Source organism: Peromyscus leucopus, chromosome 13 (assembly GCF_004664715.2).
Source record: "Peromyscus leucopus breed LL Stock chromosome 13, UCI_PerLeu_2.1, whole genome shotgun sequence".
Lineage (NCBI taxonomy): Eukaryota > Metazoa > Chordata > Mammalia > Rodentia > Cricetidae > Peromyscus > Peromyscus leucopus.
In genome coordinates, this window is record NC_051074.1 from 1,642,912 (window position 1) to 1,665,697 (window position 22,786).

General features: G+C 36.2%; 1 protein-coding gene across 1 annotated transcript in view; it reads right to left on the reverse strand.

Moving 5' to 3' along the window:
• Positions 1–22,786, reverse strand: part of LOC114682928 (E3 ubiquitin-protein ligase TRIP12-like) — a 117,890-nt gene that overhangs the window by 50,248 nt on the left and 44,856 nt on the right. The window contains 7 exon segments of the mRNA XM_028857049.2: positions 707–802; positions 884–919; positions 2,502–2,650; positions 9,615–9,710; positions 10,756–10,839; positions 15,084–15,220; positions 18,455–18,560. Of these exon segments, the coding sequence (XP_028712882.1) occupies positions 707–802; positions 884–919; positions 2,502–2,650; positions 9,615–9,710; positions 10,756–10,839; positions 15,084–15,220; positions 18,455–18,560 (704 nt within the window).

The window sequence follows — 22,786 nt, forward strand, 5'->3', positions numbered from 1 at the left end:
ACCCTGTCTCGAAAAACAAAACAAACAAACAAACAAACAAACAAAGTAATATACACCAAAAGCACAACCTACTAACCATTGACCATATGAAAAATTTCCTTTCTCCACTGGTCAATTCTGTGAACATAAGCAAGATCCTTTGTCTCAAACTTATCAGCTATCAAATGAGATTATAAATAGCTATCAATTCTACTGAACTATTTTTCTCCTAACTCTTATTTTTACAGATTGTGATGTGTTTATGCTATGGAACACATGTAGAAGACCTTCCACTGTGTACAATCAGGTCTCAAGTGTCTTGTGTCTCATCTATCCTCTATCTTACAGGTGCTGAGACCATTGTGCCTGGCTTTTTTATGTGTATTCCAGAGATGATAAAAATTCAGGTCAGAATGTTTACCCTACAAGCACTATTACTCACTGAGTCATTTCACCAGCCCCCAATATATTATTTTTAATAAAATGCTTTATGCTGTTCTCTGATATTAATATATTCAGTACTATCATTCAAATCATAAAATTGGGCTTATTTTGTAAATGATTTATTAGTTTCTACTTTAAACTATTAGTCTGTTATACATAAAATGTTTTTTTCTGGTATATTGATTGAAAACACCAGACTTCAATTACATCATAGAAATGAATTAAAAAAAAAAATTCAAAACTCCTGTGCACTTATGAACAAGTTGTACTATATCAAGACTACCTTTTCTAAGAAGACAGGGATAGCATCTACGACAACAGCAGATGACCGAGGGAGTGCTTCCATCATATAGGTTAAGGCTCGGCAAGCATGATTCATCTAGAAAACAAGATGAGATTTTATTCAATAAATACTCATATTAAAGTTTAGAGTGCCTTTAAAAATATATGATGTACTTACAATGTCAAAATTATGTTCCATCTGCAGTAATGTTATCTGTTAAAAACATAACAAAGTATTAAGCACATTCTTGAAATATTTCTTGCATTTATCTGATAGAATTTGTTCCTTATGCGCGCGTTGCACAGACAGACAGACAGACAGACACACACACACACACAAATGACAGCAAGGCATACATCAGAATTATTATGCTTAGAATATCATTCATTACATGCAACAGACTGGCAATGCTATTATAAGGCATCAACTTAAAGAAATCATCATTTCTGTTGCTTAAAACCAACCATTTTAGTAGTTCTAATATCCTTGAAAGAAGCCCATTAACAGAGGATTTACCAATTGACACATCATTAGCACCAGCAATGACTGGTATTTGCTGAATTATTACTAACACAGACCAGTTTACATTCTGTGTACATCTGAAATAAGTACCAATATAGCAATATGTTAATCATACAGTAAAATGTGATTTGAAAATAGGATTGAATATATTAGAGACTACAATTAATAAATGAGATCAATGTAATTATTTCACAAATAAATAAGTCTAAAAATCAGAATTTTTATTATTTTCTCATTTGAAAGACTTCACAGAAATTGCAGCTATTTTTGTCAAAAGAAGGAATGCAAAACTGGAAAATTTTAAATGCACTGTATTTCAGGTATCAAGTACCATTCAATTAAATGGTGATAATAAAAGATATACAATACCCATGACTTCTCGGGTACATAAATATGTATAATACATGCCTTGAAAAAGTTCTTCAAAACTAAAACATTTACACACATTCACCATCTAAATCAGTCACTTAAAAAACCACATCTAAATTCAAAAGGCTTTCATAGGAAACACCAAGTTTCCTAATTGAAAGATGGAATTAATCAGCTGTAACACATTCCCTTACACCAAAAGGGATGACTTGTAAATGTCAATTGTTTTAATCTCCTTTCTGTTGCTATGATAAAATACCCTGAAAAAAAAAGCAACTTAGAGAATAAAAGGTTATACATCAGTTAACAATTATAGCATAGAGTTCATCATTCCAGAGAAGTCAAGGCATGGACTTAACGCAGCCAATCACAACAGTGAAAAACAGAAGTTAATGTGTGTATGCTTACTCCTGTTCAGTACCATCTCTGTATATATAGTCCAGGATGCCCTGCCTAGGACATGGTAGAGCCCACATAAGCTGTGTATTCAAGTTAATATAAAGAAGATAATTCCCCAATACATGAGCCCAGGCCAAGATGATCAAAGATCCCTCCCAAGTGATTGCAGATTATGTCAAGCTGGGATTGAGTAATAAACATTCAATCTTTCTCAACCACAAAGACAACCCAAAATAAGTTCACTTATTATTGGCCCAAAAACTGGGAAATTGAACAATAAACCCTAACACATTTTTTTACAGTGTAGAAACAAAGCATTATTGATGGCTGAATAACTTTAAAACCATTTAAGTAATGAAGATCAAATGAGTGACTTCAACAAAAACTTGGCCCAAAAATATTTACAAACTCAAGCTGGGTTTACAGCTCATTAAGATAGAGTATTTATTTGTACAGCATGCATATAGGCAAAGTAAACCAACAGAAAAATAGTAAGTATGCTTACCAAAGCTGGAACAACACTCTTCACAGGAAACCCTCCTAGAGTCTCTTCGTTTCCCATAACCAATAGCTGACACATTTCAATGACTGCCTGAAGCTGTTGACTCTCATCACTCGCTTGTAGTCCTTGAAGAAGCTGTTGGGCCTTGGAACCTTCAAGGGAATAGAAGGCATTACTTTAAACACTGAGAGCTGGAGACACAGCTCAGCACTGAAGAATATTATTACTCTTCCAGAGACTCCAACATTTCTGGCAGCAATGTCAGGCAGCTCATGAGCATGGATAACTGCAACTTCTGGCCTCCTCAGGTATTCATCCACACATGTGTGCATAGAAACATGTAGAAACACTCACAAACATGAGGGGAATACATTTAATCTTTTTTTAAAATTATAATAAACATTGAAGAGCTGGGGGGATGGCTCAGATTTCAAAACAAATGTTTCTCCAATCATATAGAAATAAAAGATATAATACAGAAAACCTTAAAGGAATACTCACTCCTGCAGACAGACATTATAAGGCAAAAAGAAAAAGAAAAGCAAACTGAAGTCTATGCACTTAAACACTCAAAGGAGAGCTAGTGTGTCTGCTCAGCCTTAACCTGACCTCAATTACTTGGCTTATGCCTTTCTAACTTAAGTTAGCAGCAAAATTCAAATCACCCAAAACCAACAGGAACTGTTTGCTTTGCCATATCTGCGCTTTCAAGAAATGAATGTAGTGAGTACAATTTTAGTCCAATAAAAATTTCTTAATGATGGTATCTGGGTGTCAAAGAATGTTATGTTACTTTAAATATACACACCAGGATTAAATAGAAAACAAATAGTAGAGAAAAGGAAGCAAAATTAAGACAGCAGAATAATGCATCTGAAGATAAGAAGTATTCAACACAAAAACAAACAACCTTTGTAGTTCTAACTACATTAGCAGGTGCTGGCTACTGAAGTGGTTTTTTTTAAGCCTCAATTCCATTATGCAAATTCATTACAGCACTCAAAATTAAAATCAGTGCTACAGTGCTTACCTAGTATTCACAACACTCGGGGGTTCGATCCTCAGGATGGTAAACAAATGAGTAAAATCTACCAATATGTATTGTCTCTTCATAGATGCTTTTCTATTCATATTATTTGCACAGTGAGCTTTTAAACCCAGTTATCATTAAGTTTTAAAATATATAAATCTGGATACAAAACTATCTGAACATAATTTTCAACCTATATGAAATTTACAGCAAAACAAGTTTATTATAGTTAAGGTTCAGTGATCTTCCTGATGACATAACCCTTAAAAAGGACTTTTTTATTGTACGTAGCTAACAAATTACATAATTGCTGCCTACTACCTTGCAAAAATTAAAAGTCCACCTGAAAACAAAATGCACAGACATGTTCAAAAGAATACAACTTCTACATTCTAAACTAAATATTAGTATCAATATAGCATGTGTATCATTTGTGCTAAATACATAATTTTTTAAAAAAGTAATTGATGAAAAGAATCTCAAGTAGTTCCTAATTTCACTTAAAAAAGGATGAAATGCTATACACCAACTCTATCTCAGAAACATTATCACATACAGAGAGTAGAACAGGCAAATATGCCATGCAAAGGGTGTCACATAAACACTGAAGCTGGTAATCTTAAGTATAATTATCAGTGAGATTGCAATTACCTAAAGCCCTATATCCAACTGTGTTTCTAAAGAGACATTTAGTAAAAACAATGGCCAAACTGCTATGTATCTATGATGTATGAAGAAATCTAATTACTAGATCAGTAGATTTTAGATATAAAATGATCATAAACAAGTTAGGTTCAATGGTAGACCATGTGACAGGCATAGATGATGTCATGAATTCAACTCCACTAGCAGAAAACAAGGAGAATAAAGGCAGCAGCGGCCATCACCACCCATGCCACTGTTTCTTAAGTAGGCTAAATGTACTTAAAACTTGGTGCAGATAAAAAGAGAGATGTTCTTAGGGGGGCGGTGGTGGCGAACGCCTTTAATCCCAGCATTGGGAGGCAGAGCCAGGCGGATCTTTGTGAGGACAGCCTGGTCTACAGAACGAGATCCAGGAAAGGCACAAAGCTACACAGAGAAACCCTGTCTTGAAAAACCAAAAAGAATTGTTCTTAATGCCTGGCAATTAATACATTATATAGTATAATATACACAAGATTAAAAATACCCTTTTTCCAAAACAAAAATTTAATGAGAAGTGTTACTGTGTCTGGCAAGTCATCTCTCAATGTCAAGTCAAGTTTAGTAACAACAGGATATATTAGCGCCTATGCTGAAATCAAGTATATGGGAAAAAAAGGGATCATTAAGCAAAACTGGAATTACTGAACTCAGCAGCACTGAATAAAAGTACTGATTCAGGCCTGAACTAAAAATGTAACTGACAACTTGGAGGAAAATGGGATGGCACTGATTTGGTTCTTATTAAGCTACCAGCAATTTGTGATATCACTTCAAAAAAAGTTCAAAGCACCAGCACTTCAACTACTAGTCACAGCCTTATCTTTGCATGCAAGGATTTCAGGAACCTAAAACATAGCAACAGACCAACATTCCAATAAACAGGAGATGAGGAGTTGGCAGGCCAACATTTTCCATTAAGAGCCAGACAATAATTATTTTAAGCTTTGCAGGCCATATGATCTCCATCGTAGCTATCTTATCTAATTCTGACTCTAGTATTATAGTTCAAAAAATAGACATAGATAGTACAAAACTAATGAACATGGCTCTGATCCATTAAGACTTTATGGATAGTAAAATTTGAAATTCACTGAATTTTTTTTAAACTCAAAATATGATGCATTTTCCCCCCCAGGCATTTAAAAAGGTAAAGGACATTCTTAGTTCTCAGGCTACATAAAAAGAAGCAGGAGGAGTCAGTGAATGTTTTATAAAGAAAAACATTTTGTGTTTTATGAAGAAAAAGAATGAAAGTTACCCTGTCAAGCCTCTTCAGTTCTTTTATACAAAATGTTGTAAATACATAAATAAAACAAATACTAGGTTTAATTGTTTAAAATAAAGAGAGGAAAAAGAAAATCAACACTTCTAGGATATTAACTGTGACAAATATTTGGAAAAAACAAACGATGACCTGGGAATACACAAAGTTCAATTTCTCCAGCACTACCAACAAAGAAAATAAGGGGCAGTGGCACTACAGAATTTCAATAGAGAAATTTGCTATAAAGAAACAATGAATTGCCTAGAACTAAAAAAGCACAGTATTTCAAATTAACTCAATACAAAGCAAGAAGTAAGAAAAGATTGTAGCAGACAACTAACTGGCCGGGCGTGGTGGCGCACGCCTTTAATCCCAGCACTGGGGAGGCAGAAGCAGGCGGATCTCTGTGAGTTTGAGGCCCGCCTGGTCTACAGAGCAAGATCCAGGGAAGGTGCAAAGCTTACACAGAGAAACCCTGTCTCGAAAAACGGGGGGGGGGACGGACAAAAAAAAAAAAACACTGGTATTGGGCATGGTGGCACAAACCTTTAATCCCAGCACTGAGGAGAGAGGCAGAAAGCCCTAATTATAGAGTTCCAGGACTACACAGAGAAACACTAACTAGAAAACATACATACACACACACACAAACACACCCTTGCTCACAGGAAAAAGAAAATCCTAAAAAAAGAAAAAAAATTAAAAGAAAAGTTTAATGAAGATAAACTATAGCAATCAGGGGGAAAAGTGCTGATAGAGAATGTTACACAAGAGAAAAATGTCCTTTGAAATTTAACGCGCAACAATTTTTCAAACAAAAACAGATGATTATTGGTCACCCTTTTAACTCCTATGAAATACAGTCCTTCATGTAAGCAGAAATTAAGCACAATGGAAAGAATAAAGAATAAACATTTTTAATATTGCATCTAAAACAATTATTTGTTATCAAATTTCTTTTTTTTCCTTTTTTGATTTTTGTTTTGTTTTATTTTGTTTATCAAGATAGGGTTTCATTTGTATAACAGTCCTGGCTACCCTAGAACTGACTTTGTAGACCAGGCTGTTCTCAAACTTACTTAAGATTCGCCTGCCCTCTGCCTCTCAAGTGCTGAGATTAAAGGTGTGCACCACCACCACCACCACCACCACCACCACCACCACCACCACCACATCCATTTTTTACAAAGGAATCATGAAATTTGCAGGCAAATGGCTGGAACTAGAAAATGTCATCCTGAGTAAGGTAACCCAGACTCAGAAGAGCAAACATGGTATGTACTCACTCTTTAAGTGGATACTAGATATAAAGTGAAGGACAATCAGACTGCAACCCGCAGATACAGGGAGGCTACATAGCAGAAGGGACCCTAGGATGACTGTGGCTTATAATTAAGTTTTGGTTTTCGCCAATCACTGGGCAAGCTTTAGTTAAACATTTCACTACTAGGATAAGAATTTGTACTGTATCAAGCTGATGACAGAACTTTCAGGAGGGGAGGCTAAATCTTTTTAGATTACGGATTAGCCTTTAGACATTTTTCATGTCTGCCGTAAATCAAACAGTGAAGGGGAAGATGAATAGGAATTTCACTTACCCAACTTAAGTAAAACATAGCTCGCTGAACAAATGAAAATAGGTTTCTTCTGTATCCCAGGATCTAATCAATATTTATATATATAATTCAGCTAGCATTTGGCTTAAAAGGGCTTATTGGAAAATGTTATTTTTACCATTTTCTACAGAGAAAATAATTTCCTGTTTACAAAAACCCTGAACTGTTGAATTATAACCTGTTTTTTATGTTCAAGCTATCTATGTATTATTTCTCCTGCAGCAGTTAGTACATGTTTTTACATTAAAAAAAAAAGGGAACAAAATACTATAGAATTGTATTACATGAAATTCATAGAAACAGAAAGTTTAGACATTATCTCAAGATGGAGAAGAAAGGAATATAGAGCAATGATTTCCTAAGTACAGAATCTGTTTGGTGTGATGGGAAAGTCCCACAAATGGACAGTAGTATCATGAATGTAATAAATCAATACATTAATGTAATTAATGAATATCATAGAATTATTGAATAAATGAATAAAAAAGAAATATCTCACACAACAGTAATAGAGATCAGGATCTAAACCACTTCAATTTTTAAACTTTGTGATATGATAAATTATTTAAGGCTATATATAATAATTTCTAGCGAAACCATTAAAACACACAACTGACAATAGAAGAGGAAAATATATTAAAAAGAATACAAGGTGATTATCAAAATGTAAGTTAACAGTTCTCACCTTAAGTTTTATAAAAGGCCCAAAATATAACACTATACTATTGTTATACATGATAAGTAAAAATACAGGGTTCTCTATCTCCACAGTGGTGAATTAGTAGCTAATAAAACTTTGTGTACATCTGCCATTTTATCCAACAACCCTGTTTTCATAGAAAAGAAATGCCCAATTCAAGACAAGATGTCCAATTTAAGATGAGAGAAATACAAAGTGGCTCCATGTAGAAAACAACTCTGCTTAAATGTACTTATGATCAGGATAGTACCAGCATCTAGTATGTGGTAGTAAATAAATATTCAAGAGTTCTCAAGAAGAAAGGTATAGTAGTATCCACCTGCTGTGGATGATTGATTGATAAATAAAACTCTGACTGGCTAGTAGCCAGGCAGGAAGGATAGGGTAGGCAGGACGATGAGGAAAATAATTCTGGGAGCTGGAAGGCTGAGGCAGCTGCTGCCATGACTAGCAAAATGTAAGGTACCGGTAAGCCACTAGTCACGTGGCAAATTATAGACTAATAAAAATGTTCTTAAGATATAAGAACAGCTAACAAGAAGCCTGAGCATTTAGGCCAAACAGTTTAAATAATATAAGCGTCTGTATGTTTATTTTATAAGTGGGCTGTCAGACTGCTGGGACTTGGCAGGACCCGGAGAGCAAACTACATCCACCCATTATCCCAATATATGGGAGACACAAGAACCCAGAGTTGTAATGAAGCCTGGGCAATATTTTATAACTCACAAAACTCTCAAAAAGGGAACTTTGTGGCAGAGTATGTCACCTGAGATGAAGGGAAACAAAAACACAACTGCTTTTTAAGTTTTCTTACTAATAAAAGCCAGAAATGAGTTGTTTTGTTTGAATATATGTCTATGTGAGGATGTGAGATCTTGGAGTTACAGACAGTTGTAAGCTGCCATGTGGGTACTGAGTATAGAACCTGGTGATCTGGAAGATCAGTCATTGCTCTCAACCTCTGAGCCATCTATCCAGCCCGTTGTTTGTTTCTTGTGAGAGACACCAGAGAGAAGATTCGGGTATAAAAATTACACATAATGCAATGTTTTTTATTTTATTTTATTTTATTTTATTTTTTTGATTGAGACAGGGTTTCTCTGTGCTGCCTTGGCTATCCTGGAACTCACTTTGTTGACCAGAATGGCCTCAAACTCAGAGATCTGCCTGCTTCTGTCTCCCTAGTGCTGGGATTAAAGGTATATGCCATCAGGCAAATCATATAATGCTATGTTTTAACTACAAAATAAAATTTAAAAAGTCTTAGCAAATAAAGATGTTTGCTACATAAGCCTGAGCTCCATCCTTGGAACCTATACAAAACTAGAGAGGACCAACTCCAAAGTAGCCTCCAAATAGTTGTCCTAGCATGTGAAAGCTATGAGGTTATTAGAAAAATGATTAGATGTTGTCAAAAAGACGTTAACTGGACTTTTAACTACAGAACAGTATATTCCCTTATAAATAGTCACTGTTATGTCAACCATGCATGTAAGATCTGGGTTATAATTAATCTGATAGTAGTCTGGTAAGAAGTAATGCTGCAGAGAAATCAATATCAGATTCATATTAACAATGTCTTATGAGATAAATTTTGTAATAACATAAAAAGCTTCAGATAAAAAAATGAATTCAAAATACATAATCAGATGACATAATTGTATGATTCTTTCCTACAGCTAGAAAATTTTAATTTTTTATAAGAATGTGGATTACTTAGCAGTCAAAAATAAAAGTCTAAAAGATGCTAAATTATTACACCAACAAGTAACCAATAACAATTATTCAGAGGAAACATTTTAAAGTATTCACTTACTAGCTCCGCTTCCAATTGTTCTATGGAAAAGCTGTGACATCCGAGGACCAAGAGGACCAAACAGGTGAGGAGGAAGACCCCTGGCCTCTAACAGGGCTAAAGAAAAAAGAAAGGCAGAGGAGGAGTTGAGTTGATTTAAAACAACTGATCTTACCTAAAAATGTCAAGGAAGTGATTAATCTCACACAATTGAGTTAGCCCAATGTTACTTTCTACTCTAAGTTTTAAAAGAAACTAAATTAAATCTCTAAGACCTCAGACATACACAAATGTAGTTGCTACATTAAAGCACCCCCATGACATCTTCAAATATGTTAAAGTTTTGGAGAGAACTTAAAAATACATTATGATCAAAACTATGTAAGAAAACCATAAGGTAAATTACTATTTTAGATAAGTCATATATTAAGAGCCCCTGCCTCATTTTCCCCATTAAAATTGCTTCCAGAGAGATTTCAGTAAACCTGTCCAAAAATATGAAAATCATGACACCATTTTTACCAGTTAACAAAGAAAAGCTGTGCATCTAAGTGGTATCAAGGGGAAAATTTAAAAACTTGTTATTTCTCTCAGGAACTGTAGTAAACAATGTAAAACTACACATAATGTATTAGAAATCTATTAAAAATCCATCATCTGAGATATAAGTACAAACCTACCTATACATGGAATATACATAATATTGTATTTTAAAGGCTCTGTCAAATTTTTTTAAAAAAAGAAGAAAACTAACTAGAGTTTACGAAAGAACATAGGACTTGGGGAAAACTCACCCTATTAGATTTATTTTTATTTAATTTATTATTATGTTTTTAGTTACCAGAGAATAACAACATATTGATGTGCTTTGTAATTTATTACTAAAGCCAATTACACATGTAATCATGTGAAGAATTCTTTTTTTTTGAAAAAATATGAGGCTTTGCTTGGTTAAACAGTAAAAATGAAGACGCAGACAGGTCATCTCTGAAACCAAAGCATTATGTTGTCATTAAGCACAATTTGTTTCCCAGAGGTGCATGTATACCTAGAATAGCTAGACAATGTTCAAGTGAATATATATGAACTGAGTTCAAGTAAAGAATAGGAGGATCTGCAGCCTGCGGTAATCATTTCTTACAAACTCATTAGCTGTCTTTACCTTGTAATCGTCCCATCTCAGAATCATCCGATTCACTCTCCCCAGAGGTGGTCATGCCAACAGCCCCTGCAACAGAACTAGAGGCTTGGGGAGAGGGGGAAGGTAAGGATTAGGAGGAGCATTTAATCTTGTATGTCTGGCTTACCTTAAAGAAAACCAAAGCTTACAGATTACAATAAATTAAATGTGTCTTCCTACACACTCAGCCCTTCTACACTCTCTTCCATGAAATTTAGGAGCAAAAGGGGAGCTCAGCTACTTTATAAAAACATAAGCATAAGCTCTGTAACCTTCAAGCTCTTGAAAGAGCTTTCTCCCAGATTCCTCAGCCACTCAATCAAGTCAGACTCTAAATGATATTTCAGAAATGTAAATAACCATTTATCTGCTTTCTCTAATTGCAATAGTATGAAAAGATTATACATACTTGTCTTTTTAGGATGAAATACTGAAGATATATATTACAATTAACACCTAAGTGCAAAGAACTGCTATAAAAGAGAGGGAAGTTAAGAAGTCAAAAATTAAAGTAGAACAAAGAAGTAGAAGGATTCTACTACAAAACATGTATGAACCAAGTCAAAAACAAAGCCAGTTTAAGTTAAAGCAGCAGATATTATGAATCTGACCAAAGGAGAAATACTATTCTTAGAGGAACTAGTAGTCCAATAAATCACTAAGTGCATGCTGAAACCTACACAGCATTTGATCTACATATGACAACATCATTAAAAATATCATCAAGCCTGCTTATTGGATAATGACAGAATGCCATTCAAGAAGACACAGGTTTATGCTTGACAAATTTTGAGAGTTCTTCAGAGGAGGACATGATGGCAAGTGCATCACCAGCATAGGGGTCTGTCTTTCTCTCCCTCCCTCCCTCTCCTCTCCCCCGCCTCTTTCTCACACACACACACACACACACACACACACACACACACACACACACACACACACACGAGATCTTATTTAACAGTAAAAGATGCCAATGTGCCAGTCACTAACCAATTCTACATTTTTAGAAAATATTTCTATACATATTATATTCTTTAACTTCAAACTTCAATGGATTCTTTAATTATTAAATACAGATTAGAACAAAAGCTAACAAAGAGTGGCCCGAAGGCCTAATCCAACCCTTTCGTTATTTGATAATATAAGTGATAAGAAGAGAGCCAAGCCCAGCTTTTTATAGAGGTACTAGGGATCTCAATCCATACTTTTCCACTTTTGCAGCAAAAGCTTAGAAACTGAGTCCCTCCCCAGCCTTTGACAGCTCTTTCCAAGTCTGACACAGTTGTCCAATGATGTTAAGTTCCCTTTACATACTGTTTTACAAAATTACGTGTTCGGGCTAGTCTAGCCTTTAAGCTAACTTAATTAAAAATAGATAGCTGTTGGTTGAAATGTAACAGCTGTCAACTCAAAAATTCATTAGTCAAACCCAAAAACTTTATTCACAGGACATACCATATCTGCCTCTATAGTCAAATATAAAAATATGACTATCAGCAGAGACAATCATTTTATAAACAATTCAACCTCTTACTTAGGAAAGGTAACAACATTAGAATATAAGGCTTACAGAAGGATTTTTATTTGCCAGAAACTGCTAAGTGTCATGGGTAAGTAAAGGAAGCAATAGGAAGATTTGAATGTCATAAAACTTTGTAGTAAGACAAAAAGCAGCTTTCTTTTACTGTAGTCTCCATCACAGGGTAAAACAGTCCTAACAAAATTTGTAGTACTAAACAAAAGAGGGAGAGAAAGCATTTAAAAACTGGGTGCTTCCCAAGTGGTGGTGGTGCAGGCCTTTAATTCCAGCACTCAAGAAGCAAAGGCCAGCCTAGTCAAGTTCCAGGATAGCTAGGGCCGTTAAAAAGAGAAAGGCTATCGCTGGGTATGGCAGCTTACACCTTTAATCCCGGCACATAGGAGGGGAAACAAGGTGAGCTCTGTGAGTTGGAAGCCAGAGTGACTACAAGGCCAGCCAGAGCTCCATAGTGAGAACCTTTCTTTTTTTGTTTATATGACTGTTATCATTATATTTATATACTAAATATATAAAACTAAATAAAACCAAAAGTACCACAATAGATAACACCCAACCCCACTATTTGGTGAAGGAGGGAGTTTTCCTGTCTTAAGACAACAATGACAGAACAGAGGAAAATAACAACTAGACACGAGACCCTGTCTTTTTAAAACAACAAAAATAGTTGCTTTCTAGGACATAACCCTGATCATTTCTTGTAGTTATGAAGTCTTGATATTAAAAAGTGAATGCCAGAACATTATCTATTTTCCTTGCCATTTCAGTGTTCTGAAAGAAGTCTATCAACTACAGAACCACTCTTCAAGAGAAAAACATCAAAAAGTACTTGAAAACACCACAGATGTGTCCTCTATGCTAATTTTGCTTTGTATTTTACACATAGAGAAAATAAAATACATTTTCTCACAAGTACTTTGCCATAAGCCAAAGAGGAATTTCTGCTGTTCACCCCCAAAGCTTACTAAACTCAATGTTCCTCGAATAACAGTCAACACCTATGTGTATCTTTTGTAAAGGGGGGGGGGGCTCTATCACACTGATTTCAAACCTGAATGTCAATAAAACATACTATATTCCCTTCAAGCATTTATCTTCTTAGATAATGTATCAAAGACCAAATCCACTGGCCCTTCTCCTCTCTAACCTTGAAATTTATCTGTATGAATTAAACTCTTTGAACCCCTAGGGAGAAAACACACTTGTACTGTGTGCACTCGGTTTCTACGACCTGGATTGAAGCGTCAAGCATCTTAGCTTAGAACTCTGGGAAAGCTTAACCAATGTGCCTCAGTTTCCCCTCATTTATAAAATGGCAGTAACAGAACTCACACCTCAGCAGGTTGTTTTGAATATTCAATGGGAATATATGGAAAATGTTTAAAGCCACATCTGCAGAGTGAACAGGCACTGCAGTTATAATTATTTTAAGAGTCAACACTAACAATATATTCAGAAATTTCATTTCTGTTACTCATCTGAGGACTGGCCTTATACTTCAAATATTCTCACTTGAAATAAATAATGGAAGTCTAGGAAGTGATGTTCAACACTGGCAAGTAGAAGCTGTGTATTATCAATAGCCTGAATGAGCCTGAAAATGAAAAAAGCTTATATTCTTCCAGAAATTTACCAATTAACTAATAAGAAAAACAGAAGGTGACTTTTAAAATGTGATTCTCAATAGAAGAGATGCTACAAATCCAAGGTCTATAATTTTTCTTAAAAATCTGGATACAGTAATGACTTCAAAATAAACCTAGCTAAGCAGAATACAGTAATCATGTAAATGATTAATGACCAACCACAGGCATAAAAGAAAACTATTGTATGTTCTAATATTAAAATCACACTACATAATAGAGATTTGTTCAAAAGTTCATATATGCTTTGCAACTAAAATTGACATAGCATGATTATAGAAATAAATACACATTCATAATGAAGAATTACAGTATATTTGTTTGTTTTGAGTAATTTCACACTAGATTTTAAAATTCACTTGCCACAATTCTGGTAATGATAACAAATACTTAAAAGTTAAAAGGAAGGGCCGGGCGGTGGTGGCGCAAGCCTTTAATCCCAGCACTCGTGAGGCAGAGGCAGGCGGATCTTTGTGAGTTTGAGGCCAGCCTGGGCTACCAAGTGAGTTCCAGGAAAGGCGCAAAGCTACACAGAGAAACCCTGTCTCGAAAAACAAAAAAAAAAAAAAAAAAATAAAATAAAAAAATAAAAAAAAAAGAACAAGATGTCTTTTTTAATGTTTGCCATCCAAAGATTATCAAGAAAAAAAATTAAAAGCCCATAAAAATCTAAATACTATTATTAAAGTAGATTCAGAACAAAGTAAATTTTTAGGGCTTACAAAATGCTAAGATTCATATGCTTACAAAGCAATTTAAAGTACATCCTTACATTTGTATTTGAATTTAAATTCACTAAAACAATTGTTAGTCAACTCATACACATTGGTCAATATATAAAACCTTAAATGGAAAATTTACACCTTCCTATGAAGCCCTCTGAATGTAATTAGTAAATATATGGACTGGATGATAATTAAATTATAACAATGAACCCACTAATCAAAAACACCCAATCTATGCCGTAAAACAAAATAAGGGGCAAAAAAGGTATTTCATGGTAACATCTATGATAATTCTGTTCCTCCTTTTTTTTTTTTTTTAACCTTACTTGGAAACAAGAAAATTCATCCAAAATTAAATTTGTAAGACAAAAGAAAGTGTCTTAAAGCTAAGTAGTGCCAGTCTACCTGCGGCTCCTTGGGGAGCTTCATCTGTCCGGGCAGCTGAGGAATTTACTGTCTCCTGGTTGCTTTCAGGGTCTGCCATTTTCTCTTGCCGCCGGGCCTCAGCTGCTCCTCTCTTGCCCAGGCCAGAGCCTCGCCGACTGCAATAGAGAAATGTCATCACAGTGAGCATTACCAAGGCAGGAGGAGCAATGTATAGACAACACAAAGCTCAAATTCATACAGCACAAAGCCAGTTTCTTCTCTCTTTTAAATAAAAACTGTTATAGAAAATCACTAAGACTTTGTATATCTGAAATTCTTCCACTCTATAGCTCACACAGTACAAGCTTTTGTGTTCCTGGGAGCTGTTGTCATCTTTAGACATGATCGTTAACCACTTCCAGCTAAATGGAAAAGTAGATCCTCCTGAAGGGGGAAAAATATTACTGCAACCTAGTAGTGTCCAGAAACACAACGAAAATGAAGCTCTTAATCACCCAAGTACTTGGTTTTTGTTTGTTTAGTAAAAACTTTCAAAAAAGGAGTGGATTTAACTAATCTTTCCTTCAAAAGTAAAGAACTCATTCAAACCTAACTTATTACCAAACTGCAAATGAGATTCAAATTCATCCAACATGTAATTTTCACAATATTCTAGGCTAAACACTCTGTATGTAACAAGTTGCTACCCTCAAATACTGTTTCTCTGAAAGAAGCCCATAAGCTCATTAAGTCACCAAAGCATAAAACTTAAAAAAAAACTAACAATTCATAAAAGCTTGACCAAGACTGTTTAATTAAAGTATGCCAGATGGCTTGTGCATAACATGACCATGTATACTAAAGTAATTGTACATGCACTGATCATATGGCCATGGGTACCAAAAGGGTGCAATGAAAGAAAAGTATATTAACACTAAATTATCTGACTTCACATACAGCAAATTAAGACTATAACTCTTTAAGACTAAAAGGGGCAAAGGGAACTGCACAGTTGGTTCCACAGTTAAGAGAGCATATAACGCTTCTAGATCAGAGATCAATTCTGAGCTCCCAGGATCTACGTGGCTCACAATTGCCTAAAACTCCAGCTCCAGAGGATCCTTTAGCTTTGGCCCCCTTAAAGCACGTTTACATATCAATAAAATAAATTCTTTAAAAAAAGTTGAAAACTTATCCCAAAATGGAACTAAAGCTCTGCAGAACTTAATTATTTTCTCACAAGTCCTAAATGGTATTGCTAAGAAGCCTCAAAAGCACTCAGTTATAATAACTCTAGATATTTTAAAAGCAATATGAAAAAAATGTGTGCGGGGGACAGGGAACACAAGTTTTTTATCCTCAGGCTATTAACAACAAAATCCATATTCTATCTGGGCGTGGTGGCATACATCTTTAATTCCAGCTCAGGAGGCAGAGGCAGACAGATCTTTGGGTTTGAGGCTAGCCTGGTCTGCATGGTGAATTCCAGAACAGCCAGGGATATATTGAGAGACCCTTTCTCCATTTTTAAAGAAAAAAAAGTAAAATTCTTTTCTTATATCATCATCAACCACTGAAAGTGATCAGAACCGTCTTAGTGAAGAACCAAATGCCATTCAAAAATCTGCTTACTTAAGTCTGAACAGAAATAAGGCAGACTAAAAATCACTTGACCCATTAATGGTTTTTTACTCCATTTCCTAGAACGAACTATATTTAAAAGAGGAAGCGTTGATATCTGGCTATAAAATAAATAGCAAGGATCGTGGCACATACCTTTAATCCCAGTCAGGGCTACATAGTGAGACCTTATCTCAAAAAAAAGATGGGGTAGGCAGAGAGATGGCTCAGTAGTTAATCCTGGCAGCTCTTCCAGAGCACCCTGGTTCAGTCCCTAGACCTATATTGATTTGTTCAAAATTGTCTGTCTCCTCTCTCTCATTGAGGCCGGGGTTGTTTTTGATTGTTTGTTTGTTGTTTTGTTGTTGGGGGGAGGGGAGGTTAGCCCTGGCTGTCCTGGAAGTCTCTGTGAAGAACAAGCTAGCCTCAAACTCAAAGATCTGAGTGCCTCTTCCTTCCAAGCAAGGTATATACCACCACACCTAGTGATACAGCCACTAAAACAGGCATCTTTTTGGTTCAAGTACATCACAGGGAAAGTTCACCTTTCTTTAAACAAGTCTAATCTATACAAAAGATATTCACTAGAAATCTATTTGGCAGACTGTTTGAGTACCTTGTGAATAATCTTGGCTGGCCTGGAACTCACAGTCATGCCTTTAACTAATCTGCCTACCTTTGCCAAAAGAGTGCCAGGAGGAGAAACAAAGTCCAACTCAACCTAATGTCTAGATACTGCTACTAAGTGTAAAAATGTTTTTGCAAAAGAGGAAAAAGTATAAATGTGTCAAAAAGTAACATGGTTTGTGTTACTCCTTTGAGGCACTGATTATGAAAGTTGGGCTTTCATTTTGATGTTTTTCATTCATTTGTTATGGGATAGGGTCTCTCTTTGTAGCCCTTGCTGCCCTGGAACAAGCTCTGTACACTAATCTGGCTTCTACCTCAAGAGATCTATTTGCCTCTTCCCCAAAGTGCTAGGATTACTCAGCATAACCACTGCAACAGGAATTAAGACATGGTTAGAATCACTAAATATGTTTGCTGCACTGATACTGATGTTTTTTATTGTTGCAGTTGGTTGCTTTATTTTTTGGCCAGGCATGGTGGCACATGCCATTAATTCCAGCATTCCAGAGGAAGGTGAATCTCTCAGTTTGAGGCCAGCCTGGCAAACAGAACAAGTACCAGGACAGCTAGGGCTACAGGGCTACACACACACACCACCTATTTAGGAAAAAAAAAGTTGATTTTTTTTTTGTGTGTGTGCATAAAGTTATGTCGCCGGGTGTTGGTGGCGAACGCCTTTAATCCCAGCACTCGGGAGGCAGAGCCAGGCGGATCTCTGTGAGTTCGAGGCCAGCCTGGGCTACCAAGTGAGTTCCAGGAAAGGCGCAAAGCTACACAGAGAAACCCTGTCTCGAAAAACAAAACAAACAAACAAAAAAAATATATGTAAATTGCATTGCTGTATATTATGGGGATGGGTGTGGTAGGACACCCCACCCCTGTGATCCCATGACTTGAGAGACTGAGGCAAGAAAATATTAAATATATTCCTGGCTACCTTGCACACAACCAAGACCCTATCATAGCAATGGTAGGGAAGGTGGGAGAGGAAATGGAGGTAAAAAGGAATAAGAAGAAAAAGGGAGGGAGCAGGGCAAAGAGAGGAAGGAAAAATTATTTGGTAATATTAAGATGTACAGAAAGATTTTGATAAAAGTTGAAACACTTGAGCAAAAGAAGGTAAACGAAAACTATAAACTCAAAAATACTAAATTAATTACCTGGTACTAGCACAGGAGCCCGTGGTCTTTTGACGTGTGCTCCTCCTCAAACTGGGGAGCTCAGCAGGTGGGGACTCACTGCGCTTCTTGGTAGACTTTCTTAAACCTATATGGGAAATAGAAAAGTTGAAATTTCTAAGTTCTCGTGAATTAAGTATCCAGCTGGTAGGCTTTTAAAAAGGATGGGATTAAGTCCAATCACTCAACCCAAACCTCATAGTAGCAGTCCTGTCTTTCCCAGGTCCTCTACCCTCCAGCTTCTGAGATTTCCCTGGTATATACTCTGTACTTCAAGAATTCAATTTCTCTGGGTGTTGGTGGTAGTGGCGGTGAACGCCTTTAATCCTGGCACTCTGGAGGCAGAGGCAGGTGGATCTCAGTGAATTCAAAGCCAGCCTGGACTATATAGAGCTAGTTCCAGGATAGCTAGACTGTTACACAGAGAAACCTAGTCTCAAAAAAAAAAAAAAAAAAAAAAAAAAAAAAAACGAAAAGCAACAACAAAAAAAAAGAGAGAATTTTTCAATCTCATTTACTTTACCCCTTAATACATTTTTTGCTACTTTACACAAGGCTAATCAAAAAGAACACAGAGAACTCAAGACAGTATTTCATTTATGCCATGAGCATGGAGCTAAAGATTAATGGAATGACCAATTTTTAGAACATAATTGGAAAGAAATCAACCCAGCACATTTTGCAATTATTCTGAAAGCTATCTAATGCCTTTATAGTGGGTAGTAGTAAAGTTCTAATAACCAAGACTTTACTTATTATTTTTGTTTTGTTTTGTTTTTCAAAACAGGGTTTCTGTCCTGGAACTAACTCTGTAGCCCAGGCTGGCCTGGAACTCACAGAGACACGCATGCCTCTGCCTCTCGAGTGCTGGGATTAAAGGCGTGCAACACCACCGCCTGGCAAGATTTTATTTTAAATGAAGAGGCAATGACAGCATCTACCCACCCACCCCCTCTCTTCACTATAAACAATGATACAATATGATAGTATACTGGGTAGGAGGCTCTATTTAACCAAATAACTTCAATAGTGAAAAGACTCCAAATTAACAAGTCCAAAGTCCTCTGAATACTACTGCACCAACTTAAATGAAAGTGAGCTTTATCAGGGAACAATTATTATTTCTATTTCTATTTCAGTTTTAAGTTTTGGATATATCCTTTTAAGGTGAAAATTCACTACGGGGGGCGCATAGACAGAATCTCATGATGTAGCCCCAGCTGATCTGATATTTGCCTTGTCTCCCTTTGCTAAGATTAAAATGCACTACCACTACCATGCCTGGCTACACTTGAGTTCTTAAAGCACCAATCAGGGGACTGGGAGAGATATTTAGGAGACTAGAGATCTAACTCAGCAATCCAGAATCAGTTCTCAGCACTCACAGACAGATGGCAACCAGCTTATCTCCAATTCCAGGAAAGCCTTCTTCTAGCCTCCACAGGCTCATGCTCACACATGCCTTGTGCACTTCCATACACTCAAACATACAGATACATTTTTAAAAATAGTATATTAGTTGTCTCCACCTTTTCTATTAAGTTAAAATTGCTGCTCATGAAAGAAAGTAGAGATTATCTTTACATAATCAGAAACAAAATTAGACTCTATGTACACGGCAACAGACCTGACAACATATCTAGTCAACATTTAAAAAAATCCAGTCACTTGTGGAACATGCTAAAAATCTTGCACTTGAGGCTGGAAATGGGAGGATTATGTTCAAGATTAGCCTGGACTGAATGAGGCTCTATCTCAGAAAGAAATTTATTTCAAAGTTACCTGAGCTACACAGTAATTTCAAAGCCAGTGTGAATACATGAAACTGTCTCAAGAAACCAAAAGTAATGTCATGTTACGATGTGTATATCTTTCTATATAACATGATAGTGATAAATGATAAATAGTAACAGAAAAAAAGAAATGCCTGCTGGGCAATGGTAGTTAATACCAGCACTTGGGAGGCAGAAGTAGGTGGATCTCTGAGTTCCAGATCAGCCAAGTCTACAAAGTGAGTTCCAAGACAGTCAAAGCTGTTACACCTCCCCCCCAAAGAAAAGAAATACCGAGTGTCATGAAAAACAGTAAAGTATTTACACATGCACACACACACACAAAAAAAGGTCTGGATTTAAAAAAAAAAGACTAAAAAACATCTACTGAATTCTACCCCTTCACAAAATGCCACTATATTTTGTGAAGGCTACACAGAGAAACCTGTCTAGTAACAGCCCCATTCTCCAAATTAAAAAAAAAAAAAAAAGACACATAATTCCACAAAGTTACCACTTTGATTGAGAGATCTTCAATCACAACTCAAGTTTTCCAAGTGAAAAGCAAACATATTAAGCACTGCATTCCAAAATGCTAAAGGCAGAAAACTGAGATAACCAATTAGAACTGAGTCTGCTCTGAGACACTGAAGACTCAGGAACTGGTGGTGTCAAGAACCCCTGGGGCAATTTGGGATTAAAACCAAAGATTGGCCAGTTGTGGGGGCACACAACAATTTTGCTGAAGGAGGCGGAAGCTGGAGTTTTGAGGCCAGCCTGGTAAGAGAAAAGAAACTTAAAAAAAAAAAAAAAAAAAAAAAAACACCCAAAGATTGAATGATGGGAAGTTTATGAAGCTACCCGATTTACACATCTCCTGCATATTTCCAATTGTGAAGCTGGGTAACTTTCTGGACCCAGGAAACACAAGAATGTTATATTTTTACAACATGTAAATAACAGAAATCCTTGATTTAAACAGCCAGTCAAGAAATAAATATGTCATATTCCCACCCCAAACCCCAGAACTCTTCTTGGTTCAAGCTCCCTCAGAAATTTGACACACCTTCACTTTCAAGGAGGAGTTTAAGTCTTCCCTGGGGAAATTTATCAGCCTAAAAAAAGGTAAGCTAAAAATAGTAGCAGATGAGGTTTCATTTCATAATAGTCCAACCAATCATTAGGCAGTAAATCTCAGTCAAACTAACGGCTTAAAAATTAGATTTCTGCTCTTATCTTCCACCTGACTATGAGGAGACAATCACAACCACCAGCCACTGAAAAGTTCCCAGTTTCAAACAAAACCTATCAAACACTAGCAAACATACATATACTTAAGTTAGAAAAGAAAATATTCAAGCATGGAAAACTACTGTAGTCAAAAAACAAATATCGCTGGGCGGTGGTGGCGCACGCCTTTAATCCCAGCACTCGGGAGGCAGAGCCAGGCGGATCACTGTGAGTTCAAGGCCAGCCTGGGCTACCAAGTGAGTTCCAGGAAAGGCGCAAAGCTACACAGAGAAACCCTGTCTCCAAAAAAAAAAAAGTCAATAATCCAAATACAAAAGTCTATATAGGGAAAAAAATGAATCATAACACAACAATCTCTTGAAAATAAGATAGCAAGTGTGCAGGCTAGGGTGAAAAAAAAAAAAAAACCAGTAATAGGTTAGAAGATGAAACTGAAATTTACCAGAAGAGAATGAAAAAAAAAATCCAAAGACAAAAAGGTCAGGATCTTAAGAGGAAATCCTCTATCCACCTCTTCCCCCCCACCCCCAAAACACACAGGAAATCAAGAGAGAAAATAAAGAAGGGCCAGGCAACTATCAACTAATAACTGTCCTGGTTTTTCTGGGGCAATACTGACTTTTAGGCTCAAAGTCCAAGCCTAGTGAAAGTCCAGTGAAACAAGGACTCTTGGTCAACCTAACAAAGAATCAAAATAAATGCAACTTTCTAAGTGACAGTACTTGAGCAAGTTACTAAGAGATACAGGTAGTTATAGTATTGAAAAATAGTCACGATACAAACATTTAAAATCTGAGAAAATAGTTGGCTATGGTTATATGCATCTATAATCCCAGCTCTGAGGAGGCTGAGCATGATAACTATGAGCATGAGGCCAGCTATAGGGAAACCTCCAAAACAGGAAAAGCTGAATGACTGAAACATGCCCTACAGCTGAGACAGTGGCACAACTGAACCGGGCACAAAGAACAACCATTTGGAGCTCTCCTGTCTTCAGTATGATTAAACAAGTTTATACTGTGAAATGTTTGTTTGATGATGCAAAGATGTGTTGATTTCTTTTCTTTTCTTTTTTTTCTTTTTCTTTTTCTCCCTGTAGCTTTACGCCTTTCCTGGAACAAACTCAGTAGCCCAGGCTGGCTTTGAACTCACAGAGATCCACCTGCCTCTGCCTCCTGAGTGCTGGGATTAAAGGCGTGCGCCATCAATGCATTTCTTTTATGTTGCATTTGTTACTCTGTAAAGCTGTGTTAGTTTGTCTAATAAAGAGCTAAACAGCCAATAGCTAGGC